Raw genomic sequence first — 11,402 nt, 5'->3', positions numbered from 1 at the left:
CGGCTGTGTGACTGTGGGCGAGTCACTTAACTTCTCTGTGCCTCAGTTCCCTCATCTGTAAAATGGGGATTAAGACTGTGAGCCCCACGTGGGACAACCTGATTCCCTTATGTCTACCCCAGCGCTTAGAACAGTGCTCGGCACATAGTAAGCGCTTAACCAATACCAACATTATTATTATTAAAATGGGGATTAAGCCTGTGAGCCTCACGTGGGACAACCTGATGACCCTGTATGTTGGGATTTGTTAAGAACTTACTATGTGCAGAGCACTGTTCTAAGCACTGGGGTAGATACAGGGTCATCAGGTTGTCCCACGTGAGGCTCACAGTCTTAATCCTCATTTTACAGATGAGGGAACTGAGGCACAGATAAGTGAAGTGACTTGCCCACAGTCACCCAGCTGATAAGTGGCAGAGCTGGGATTCAAACCCATGACCTCTGCCTCCCAAGCCCGGGCTCTTTCCACTGAGCCACGCTGCTTCTCTGTATCTATCCCAGTACTTAGAACAGTGCTCTGCACATAGTAAGCGCTTAACAAATACCAACATTATTATTATGACTGACTCTGTGAATGAGATTTAAGGATAGGCGTGTATGCGTATGAGTCATATGTAACTATGCTTGTGTTGCTAAGCCTTGGGCCGTGAAATGTGGGGTTATGCATGAGCAAGAGTGTGTCAGGAGGGGTTGTGTCTTCAGACGATGTGACCGTGAGTGCATAAGGGATGACAGTGAATACTTTTGGGGAGGCCCGGCCTGGTCGAGGGTGGGTGAGTGGGTCGGTGTGACCGGGGCCTGAGAATCAAGCTAGTGGTCTGCCTGCAGGGCTTGAAATGAAGGTGAACAATAATAACAATAACAATAATAACAATGATGGAATTTGTTAAGTGCTTACTATATGCCAAGCACTGTTGTAAGCGCTGGGGTAGATTCAAGGTCATCAGGTGGTCCCACATGGGGCTCCCAGTCTTGATCCCCATTTTCCAGATGAGGTCACTGAGGCCCAGAGAGGTGAAGTGACTTGTCCAAAGTCACGCAGCTGACAAGTGGCCGAGGGGGGATTTGAACCCAAGACCTCTGACTTCCAAGCCTGGGCTCTTGCCACGGAGCCACGCTGCTTCTCAAGAGCCAGAAGGGGGCGCCAGAGCTCCAGCCTCTTGGCCTGCTCCTCATCTACTTGGTCCCCGTGACTACCTCCTCCTCCCTGCTGCCCTGGATCCCTGCTACTGCAGCTGCAGCATCTACTGAAAGGAACCTCCTGCTGCCCCTCCTTTCCTCCCTCCAGAAAACCATCCGGTCCAGTGGGCGGCTGCGGCCAAAACCCAGGATTGAGGCCCATCCGGCCAGAGGCAGGGGGCTGGACTGGATGACCCTTGGGAGGTAGGGGTCATTCTGGGCCCAGGGGCGGGGCTCCGTGGTGCAGAGAATCCTGGAAAATCAAGATGGTCGTCGTCTCCCACAGTGTCCCAAGACTTCTCATTGGTCATGGAAGCCCAATCTCTAGCTAGGGTCGGGCCGTGTGCGTGTGCGAGGGTGTGTATGTGTGAGAGAGAGAGATTGTGTGTGTTGCCTGTAGGCACGTGTGCGTGCATGAGAGAGAGAAAAAGAGAGTGTGTGTTTGTAAAGCTGTGTAGTTGAAGCAGCATGGCATAGTGGGTAGAGCCCGGGCCTGGGAGTCAGAAGGTCATGGGTTCTAATTCCGGCTCCACCACTCATCTACTGTGTGACCTCGGGCAAGACCTCAGTGACCTCATCTGTAAAAAAAAAAAGGGGATTTAGAGTGTGAGCCCAATATGGGACAGAGGCTGTGTCCAACCTGTATCTACTTCAGCACTTAGAACAGTGCTTGGTACACAGTAAGCATTTAACAAGTACCAAAATTATTATTATTATTTTGGGTGTGTTTACCGTGTGTCTGCCTCCCACTCCGTGGCTGTGTTCACTTAGCTTTCTCCCAGTTGCGGGGTCTCGATTTACCAAAACATCACCTCCCGGAAGGCTGCGGGCACCAGGGGCGTTGGGGAAGGCGATTCTTCCAGCCAGGGTCTCTCCAGACCAGGGAATTTCTCTCCCGGCCCCGCTCCCGGTGCGCAGAAACCGGAAAATGAAAGGAGGAAAATAGTCAGGGGTGGGTAGGGAGGAAGGGTGGAGGAAGAGAGGAGGCTTCCTGGCTCCTCCCCCTCAGCCCTGCAGGGTTACGACGGGCTGGGGGGTGAAGGGCATCCGGCCCCTCAGTTCCGCAAGGAGCCGTCGACCACCGGCCCCACGTGCCGCGGGGGACCCCCGAGGAGAGGCAGACATGGCGCAGACCATCGAACACCTGGTCCACGAGGTGGAGGCCGGGCGGTGCGTGGGGATCGAGATCACCAACACCACAAACATGACGTTTCGCTCCCCCAGGTGAGAATCTCCCCCGGGCTTCTCGAGCCCATCCCGGCCTGACCCTCCCCGAGGCGGGTCAAGGACGGTCACCTCCCAGATGAGTCCCAGCCTGGAGTAACCTCCGGGAGATGAGACCCCCGTTACAGCACGAGGGATGGAGGGAATCAATCGATGGGATCTGTTGAGCGCTTACTGCGTGCCAAGCTCTTGGGAGAGCAGGGCGGCAGAGTCGGACGACTCGTTTCCCGTCCACAAGGAGATTAGGGTCTAGAGGGGGAGACGGACATTAATATGAATAAATAAATGACGGATCTGGACGTAATCGCTGTGGGGCTGAGGGTGGGGTGAAGATCAAAGTGCTTAATCATAGAGTTACTCAGTCCTCGGTCCACATGGGGCTCGTGGTCTAAGTAAGAAGGAGTAAGGACCGAACCCCCTTTTATAGGTGGGGAAACTGAGGAACAGAGAAGTGAAGTGACCCGCCCAAGGCCACACACCAGGCAAGCGGCAGAGGTGGAATTAGCACCCAGGACCTCTGACGCAAAGGCTCCGGCTCTTTCCACTTCACGCCTTCTCCCTTTCACGTCCCACCCGAGCCCACCCTGCACATCCACGGCTGTAGCGGCTAGAAGTCCCGTGGACCTGACGGGAAAATCTTGCCCGGGGAAGCGTGGAAGATGGCCGCAGTAGGCTAAGCTGGGGGTGACGAACGAAGGTTGGGGGTGGAAAACGGAAGGAGGGAGCAGGACATTTGAATCTGTCCCCCTAGAACGCTTGGAAAAAAAAGAAGATGGAATTTGTTCAGCGCTTACTGTGTGCCAAGCACTGTTCTAAGCACTGGGGTAGATACAAGGTCATCAGGTTGTCCCAGGTGGGGCTCACAGTCTTCATCCCCATTTTACAGATGAGGGAACTGGGGCCCAGAGAAGTGAAGCGACTTGCCCCGAAGTCACACAGCTGACAAGTGGTGGAGCCGGGATTAGTCATTCATTCAATCGTATTTACTGAGCGCTTACTGTGTCCAGAACACCGTACTAAGTGCTTGGAAAGTACAATTCGGCAACAAATAGAGACATATGACCCACCATCTCTGATTCCCAAGCCCCTGCTCTTTCCACTAAGTCATAATGTCCATATCCTTATTCTCTGCCATTTTCCCTCACTGTGATTTATTTGATTGTCTGTCTACCTGTAAACCGGTTGAGAGCAGGAATCATGTCTCCCAAATCTTCAACCTCAACCCTGCCACCCCGTTATTCTCCCAGCCAAGTAAACAAACCCATTTCCTCAAGCCTCTGCACAGTTCCTCCCTCCTTTCACCTAGCCCCTCTTTTCCCTGATCTCATCTTCTAATAATAACGATAGTATTTGTTAAGCGCTTACTCTGTGCCAGGCACTATTCTCAGCACTGGGGTAGATACAAGGTCATCAGGTTGTCCCACGTGGGGCTCACTGTCTCCATCCCCATTTGACAGATGAGGTCACTGAGGCACAGAGAAGTTGAGTGGCTTGCCCAAAGTCACACAGCAGACAAGTGGCAGAGCCGAGATTAGAACCCACGTCCTCTAGCTCCCAAGCCCGGACTCTTTCCACTGAGCCACGCTGCTTCCCTAGATATCCTTAGTGGAATCCCTCCGCTTCTAAACACTCCTCGTGTCTCAAATTTAGACAGCTCTTTTTTTCTTTTTTTAATGGCATCTGTTAGGCGCTTACTATATGCCAGGCACTTTACTAAGCACTGGGGTAGATCCAAGCTGAACAGGCTGAACCCAATCCAGGTCCCACGTGGGGTTCCCAAGTCTTAATCTCCACTTTCCAGATGAGGGAACCGAAGCCCAGAGAAGCAAAGTGACTCGCCCAAGGTCACGCAGCAGAAAACTGGCCAGGATTAGAACCCAGGTCCTTGGACTCCCAGACCGGTGCTCCTTTCACTAAGTCACGCTGCTCCGCATTTCCACGTAAACTCGTTGTGGGCAGGGAACGGACCTGACCATGCTGTTATATTGGACTCTCCAGAGCGCTTAAGCCAGCGCTCCGCGCACCTTAAGCGTTCAATAAATACCACTGATTAGAGGGAAGGAGATGGGACTTCTTTGTAATTATAAAGCAACGGGGTGGGGTGAGGCCCGGTGAGGCTTCTGTGTCTCCACGGGCCCTTCTGGGCCCAAGCTCTGGGCCTTAACCTCCCACGAGCCTCTACGGAAATCCAGGCCGGTTTACGAGGATAGAGCGTGACGTCACGGGGTCTGTGTGAGGCTGAGGTGTGATGTCACAGGGTGTGATGTCACAGCGTGGGAGAGGAGGGGGCGGGATGCCGCAGGGTCTGTGTGTCGGCTGGTGACTGTGGGCAAGTCACTTAACTTCTCTGTGCCTCAGTTCCCTCATCTGTAAAATGGGGATTAAGACTGTGAGCCCCACGTGGGACAACCTGATTCCCCTATGTCTACCCCAGAGCTTAGAACAGTGCTCGGCACATAGTAAGCGCTTAACAAATACCAACATTATTATTATTATTATAAGACGCGGCGTCGCGAGGTCCGCGTGAGGTCAGAGCGGGATGACACGGGGCCCGCGCCAGGACGGGGCAAGGCGTCACAGGTTTTACCGTAGGAGGCCTGTGAGGCAGCCCACCCCCCCGACCCTTCCCCTCTCTGTCTCCCCCAGAACCTTCTGCTTCAGCGGCCACACCCTCACCCCGCCGACTCCCATCATCCATCCTAACAACGCGGGGTTTTGCATCTTTGTGAAAAGAAAATTCTCCCTCCGGGGAAGCGTGGGGCTGTTGGTGTACGAGATCGAGGACCAGACTCTGGCCATCATGTTCTCCAACCCCTTCGACTACAACTTCTTCAAGGTGGAGTTCGCCGTGGCCCTCTCCGGCTACAAGGAAGAGACCCAGGACCTGAAGGCCTTCTTCGAGCTCCTCTACCACGAGAAGCAGAAGGGGTGGCTGAAGATGGCCAAGGAGAAGCTCTGTGAATGCCAGTGTCCCGTGTCCCTGGAGAATAACGGAATCCGGGTCACGGCCACCATGTCCAACAACGCCAAGGCCATCATCAAGGTCTGCGTAGAGAGGGATGATGACCAATCAAATTTCTAGGAAAGCCGGAACCAGCCCGAGCTGCCCTTCCCAACCCCCGTCCCTCGTCCTGGGGGATCCCGGCCTCTCTCCGCTCCCCTCCCATCCTCCACCCCCCGGCCCGACCGCCCTGCGAGGTGCCCTGCCCCCGGCCACAGCTCAGCTCGCCAGACGCCAAACCCCCGGAGGGCGACGTCGCCGACGTCCAGCCGACGACAGTCCGCCGCCCTAACCCACCGCCCTTCCCCTCGCCCCGGCCCCGGATCGGGTCAGATTTGACTGGTGACCAGCTGGCGACGCTGGATTTTGAGTCTGGGAAATGACGCCTCGTCCTGGCCTAGGAGAAAGGGCCCAAGCTTGGGAGTGTCGAGGCCTCAGTTCGAGTCCTAGTTCCACCACTCTGTCTGCTAGGTGACCTTGGGTGAGTCATTTGAGAGATGGGGCCTGGGAGTCAGAGGACCTGGATTCGAATCCTCTGGTCCACCAATTGCCCGCCGGGAGACCTTGGGCCAGTCACTTCAGTTCTCTGGGTCCCAGTTTCCTCATCGATAAAATGGAGAGTCAATACCTGTCCTCTCTCCTATTTAGACCTCGAGCCCCATGTGGGACCGGGAAAGTGTTCTACCTGATTAACTTCCATCTACTCCTGAGCTCAGAACCGGCCCTTGTCGCAAAGTAAGCGCTTAGGAAATGCCATAAAAAAATTAAGTGCGCTATACTTCTCGTCTCCCAACTCTTGTATTGTGCTCTCCCAAGCACTCAGTACAGTGTTCTACGCACAGTAAGCATTCGACCCGATCGATCGACTGATCAAAAAACGGGGACTAAAACGCCCATTCTCCATGTCTTTTTGACTGTTCACCCCTGTGTGGGAAAGGAACCGTGACCTGATTACCTTGGCATATCCCAGTATTCAGCACAGCGCTTGGCACGGCCCTTGGCACTTAACTGAAACCATTAGGAATGACAATTGGGATTTAAGAACCGGACTTCCAGGGTTTGGTCCGACGTGTTTTGGAGACTTTTCCCAGTCTGCTTCCCTGCCTCTCCACCGCCTGCTCCCCGCGGCTTTCTCTTCCCACTCTTCCTCCACTCCGTCGCTCAGTTCTGGATTCTCCGTCCCCTCGCTCTCTCGCCGGACCTCTGGCAACTCTGCCTGGCAAAGAGTAAGCGCTCAACAAACACCATTTTAAAAAAAGAAAGAAAAAAAAAGAGCCAGAGTCCCCGACCATCATTTTGAGATGGTGATGCCTTAGAAAGTCATTTCCTGTGTTTCTCGCCCACACCTCCGTTCCTCTGCCCCCACTGAATCGAGGCAGAACCAGAAACTTCAGAGAGTAAAAAACACCACTTCCTGACTCTTGAGAAGCTGTCTCTCCCCTCGCCCGGGATGTGAGGGAGTGAACACACCCTGTTCGGCGTCCCCCCTACAAAGGTGCCCATCGGCTCCCCACGACTTCTCGGCTCCGTCGCTTGTCGGGTGAATGACCTTCCCTGGGGCTCAGTCACCTCACCTGTAAAATGGGGATTAAGACTGTGAGTCCCATGTGGGACAGGGACTGTGTTCAACCCGATTAGCTTGTATGTGCCCCAGAGCTTAGTACAGTCCCTGGCACAGAGTAAGAGCTTCAAAAATACCATAAAAAAGCTCCCCAAAACCCAGTGGTGACTGTGTATGGGCCACCCTGGCACTGGTTCTGGCGACTGGAAGACTACGGTTTAAGTTGGTAGACACATTCCCTGCCCACGGGAGCTTACAGGCTAGAGGGGGAGACAGATACTAAAATAAATTGCAGATATGAAAATAAATACTGCGGGGCTGTGTGGGGCCTGTGGCTGTGTCTACGTCCGTACGTTTCCTGGTGTCGTCTTTGTGAGTGGGGTTGTGTGTTTCGCTTGGTTAGTAGTTAGGGTGCATTTGGCTTTGAATCTGTGTAATAATAATAATAATAATGAGGGTGTCGGTTAAACGCTTATTACGTATCAAGCACTGCTCTATGCGCTGGGGTGGAGATAAACTAATCGGGACGGTCACAGTCCCTGTCCCACGTGGCGCTCGCGGTCTAAATCCCTATTTTCTGGATGAGGTAATTGAGTCCCAGAGAAGTGAAGTGACTTGCCCAAGGACACCCCGCAGAGGAGTGGCAGATCCGGCATTAGAACCCACGTCCTCTGACTCCCAGGCCTGAGGTTTATCCACTGGGCGGTGCTGCTTCCTTATTTATGTATTTACGTCTATGTTTTTCTGCGTTTTTTGGGCGCGTCAGTATGTGGGTGTGAGGGAGGACGCATTAAAACTATTTTCACAGTGGGAAGCCGGCGTGGCCTAGGGGAAAGAGCCTGGGGGTGGAAGTCAGAGGACCTGGGTTCTAATCCTGGCTCTGCCACTTGGGCAAATCACTTCACTTCTCTGCGCCTCAGTTACCACATCTGTAAAATGTGGATTAAGACTGTGAGCCCAATGTCTACAGAACTATAGTGTTTTTCAACCTTCTCGACGATAAGTGTGGTATTTGTTAAGCACTTACTATATGCCAAGGACTGTACTAAGCGCTAGGGTAGATAGAAGATAATCAGGTCCCACAGGGGGCTCACGGTCTAAGTAGGAGGGAGAACAGCTATTGAATCCCCATCCTGTGGATGAAGGAAGTGCGACAAGGAGAACAATAATAATAATAACGTTGGTATTTGTTAAGCGCTTACTATGTGCCGAGCATCGTTCTAAGCGCTGGGGTAGGTACAGGGTAATCAGGCTGTCCCACGTGGTGCTCACGGTCTTCATCCCCATTTTAGAGATGAGGGAACTGAGGCACTGAGAAGAGAAGTGACCTGCCCAAAGTCACACAGCTGACAGGTGGCGGAGCCGGGATTAGAACCCACGACCTCTGACTCCTAAACCCGGGCTCTTTCCACTGAGCCACGGCTCGCCCAAGGTCTCACAGTAGGCAAGGGTCGGAGCCGGGATTAGAACCCAGGCCCTCTGACTCCTAGGCCCGGGCTCTTTCCATGACCGTGAGACCTGGACGACTCGTGGAAATCGATCCACCAGTGGTATTTACCGAGCGCTTAGTGTACTAAGCGCTTGGGTGAATCTAATCCAAAGAGTGTTAGCGGGCCACAGTCCCCGTCCACACCGCCTCTGGCTCCTCAAGCAGTTCCTATGGCGTCACTTAAGGACCGTAGTCCGTATCGGAGGCCAAGATGGGATGGCAAACAATGAAGTTCTGGAGTGTAGTCGATGCCCTTATCACAGAGACCAGAGTCATCTTACCTCAGTTTCACCGGGCCGGACTACTTGAGGAGGAGAACGAACGACGGTAGAACTGAATGGCTGCTGAATGGAGAGAGCTGCAATCAGGAAACCAAAAGCAAGGAGTCAGTCAATCAGTCAACTGTATTTATTGAGCGCTTACTGTGTGCAGAGCACTTTACTAAGCGCTTGGGAGAGTACGATACAACAATAAACAGACACATTCCCTGCCCTTGACGAGATTACAGGCTAGAGGAAGCCAGAAGAAACGTTTTAAGGACCCAGAAAAACCAAACCCTCCGGCCAGGCAGCTTCCCGGCCGAGAACTGGGGGTCAATTTTTGTTTTGGTTTGGGTTTTTTATGGTAATCGTTAGGTGCTGTGTGCCGGGCACTGTACTAAACGCTGGGGTAGATACGAGCTTCATGGGGTTGGACTCGGTCCTCGTCTCCCTCCCCGGGGCTCCAGTCTTAATCCCCAATTAACACATGAGGTAACGGAGGCACAGAGAAGCGAAGCGACTTGCCCAAGATCACAAAGCAGACAAGGGGCAGAGCCAGGATTAGAACCCAGGTCCGCTGACTCCCAGGCCCGTGCTCTTTCTACTAGGCCACGCTGCTTCTCAATCTCTTTTGGAATCTGTTCTAAAACACCTGGAAAAACCATTCTTTTTTTACGTGCCAGCTACTGTCCCATTAAAACATCTCTATTGTTCGATCTTTTAGAAAGTAACTCATAGCAAAATATCACGGCCTCCCTGAAGAGCTGGAATACGATCACAAATCTTGGCGACCAGTAGCTGCAAAATCAGAAGCTTGTCCTACTGACTGTGGTTGTGGTTTTGCAACTTAAGTGAAAAATTTGTCCGATTCAGGGTGAAAGGCCTCTTCCTGTCTTCAGAAAGTACCTTACAGCAGTTCAATGACTTCTAAACAATCAATCGAGGGTATTTATTGAGCGCTTACTGTGGGCAGATCGCTGTACGAAGCGCTTGGGAGAATATAATACAGTCGGTAGACATATTCTCTGTCCACGACGAGCGTACACTCTAGAGGGGAAGACGGACATTAAAATCAATGATGGATCTGGATATAAATGCTGGGGGGCTGAGGGTGGGTGAATATCAAGCGCTCGAAGGGGACAGATTCAAATGCACAGATGACGCAGAAGGGTCTCCGCCGGTCGGTTTTATAAATTCATCTGCTTCAAAAAGATGCAAGATTTCTTAATCGTCCGATTGTGACTGGTGGGAAAGGAACCGTAACGTCTTCATATAGTAAAAACGATAATAGTTGTGGTTTTATTAAGCGCTTACTACGTGCCGGGCGCTGTTCGAAGAGCTGGGGTGGATACAAGCTAATCAGGTTGGACACGGTCCCTGGCCCACCTACGGCTCACAGGCTTAATTCCTATTTTACAGATGGGGTGACTGAGGCCCAGAGAAGTGACGGGATTTGCCCAAGCTCACAGAGCAGATGAGAGGTGGAGCCGGGATTAGAACCCAGGTCCTGCTGAATCCCAGGCCCGGACTCTATCCGTTAGGCCACGCTGCTTCGGCACTTTGAAAGGACGTGTTGGGTTGTCAGATATTAGACAGGTCACTGCATCCCCAGGTCGCATCTGTTTAAGAGGTGCCTCTCGCGCCAGTTTTGGTTTCTGTGGATTTCTGTGGGGTGGTGTCTTCCTATGTGAGGGCATCTCTGGGTCTGTGATAAGAACTGTGCACCTGTGTATGTGTTTTAAAGAGCAGTGTGGCCTCGTGGAAAGAGCATGGCCTTGGGAGTCCAAGGATCTGGGTTCTAATCCTGAGCTCTGCCGCTTGCCTGCCACCTGACCTCGGACAAGCCACTTAACTTTTCTGAGCCTCTGTCTCCTCATCTTCTAAAATGGGGATTTGACATTTGTTCTCCCTCCCCCGTAAACTGGGACAGGGACTGTTTCCAACCTGATTACTTTGCCTCTATTTTAAATTATTTATTTATAATAATGTGTCTCCCCCCCCAGACTGTAAGCTCGTTGTGGGCAGGGAACGTCTGCTGACTCTGTTATCTCCTAATCAATCAATAGTATTGACTGAGCACTTACTACGTACAGAGAACTGTACTAAGCACTTGGGAGAGCACGGTGCAACAGAATTAGCAAACACATTCCCGGCCCAAAATGAAGCAGTGTGGCCAGTGGTTAGAACACGGGCCTGGAGGTCCGAAGGACCTGAGTTCTAAACCCAGGCCCGCCGTTTGTCCGCTGCCTAACCTTGGGTAAGTCACTTAATTTTTCTGCCACTCAGTAACCTCATCTGCAAAACGGCGATTAAAACTGTGAGCTCCATATGAGACAAGAACTGTGTCCAATCTGATTAACTTGCATCTACTCCAACACTTAGTAAACGACCGTAAGAAAAAAAGAATTTACAGTCTAGAGGGGTACTCTCCCAAGTGCTTAGTACAGTGTACTGCGCTCAATAAATACCACTGAATGAATACCCTAGTACTTAAACTGCTTGGCACATAGAACAATTATCATTATTCTTCCGAGTGTGTGGGTTTGCGCGTTTGAAGGACTCCAGGATCTTCATTCCTTGGATCATATTGATTGAACGCTTACTGCGTGCAGAGCACTGTACTAAGCACTTGGGAGAGTTATAATGCAACAATTTTGAGGCTGACACCCCAGTGCGGGTGCCCCAGCT

General features: G+C 52.3%; 1 protein-coding gene across 1 annotated transcript; it reads left to right on the top strand.

Moving 5' to 3' along the window:
- The first annotated feature begins 2,204 nt into the window (after positions 1-2,204).
- Positions 2,205-7,313, top strand: LOC114814709 (DELTA-thalatoxin-Avl1a-like). Its single transcript, XM_029073852.2, has 2 exons — positions 2,205-2,403; positions 5,050-7,313. The coding sequence occupies exons 1-2, from the start codon at positions 2,303-2,305 to the stop codon at positions 5,483-5,485; spliced, it is 537 nt and encodes a 178-aa protein (XP_028929685.1). The 5' UTR covers positions 2,205-2,302; the 3' UTR covers positions 5,486-7,313.
- The last annotated feature ends 4,089 nt before the right edge of the window (positions 7,314-11,402 follow it).

Source organism: Ornithorhynchus anatinus, chromosome 10 (genome assembly GCF_004115215.2).
Source record: "Ornithorhynchus anatinus isolate Pmale09 chromosome 10, mOrnAna1.pri.v4, whole genome shotgun sequence".
Classification (NCBI taxonomy): Eukaryota; Metazoa; Chordata; class Mammalia; order Monotremata; family Ornithorhynchidae; genus Ornithorhynchus; species Ornithorhynchus anatinus.
Note: the sequence above shows the minus strand (reverse complement) of the source record. Positions and strands in the feature narration are given on the sequence as shown.

What these genes read in the sequence shown, in the direction of transcription:
- LOC114814709 (XM_029073852.2), top strand. Translation starts at nt 2,303, where the DNA reads ATGGCGCAGACCATCGAACACCTGGTCCACGAGGTGGAGGCCGGGCGG. An exon ending in ATGACGTTTCGCTCCCCCAG is followed by an intron (nt 2,404 to 5,049) that starts GTGAGAATCTCC and finishes TGTCTCCCCCAG; the next exon opens with AACCTTCTGCTTCAGCGGCC.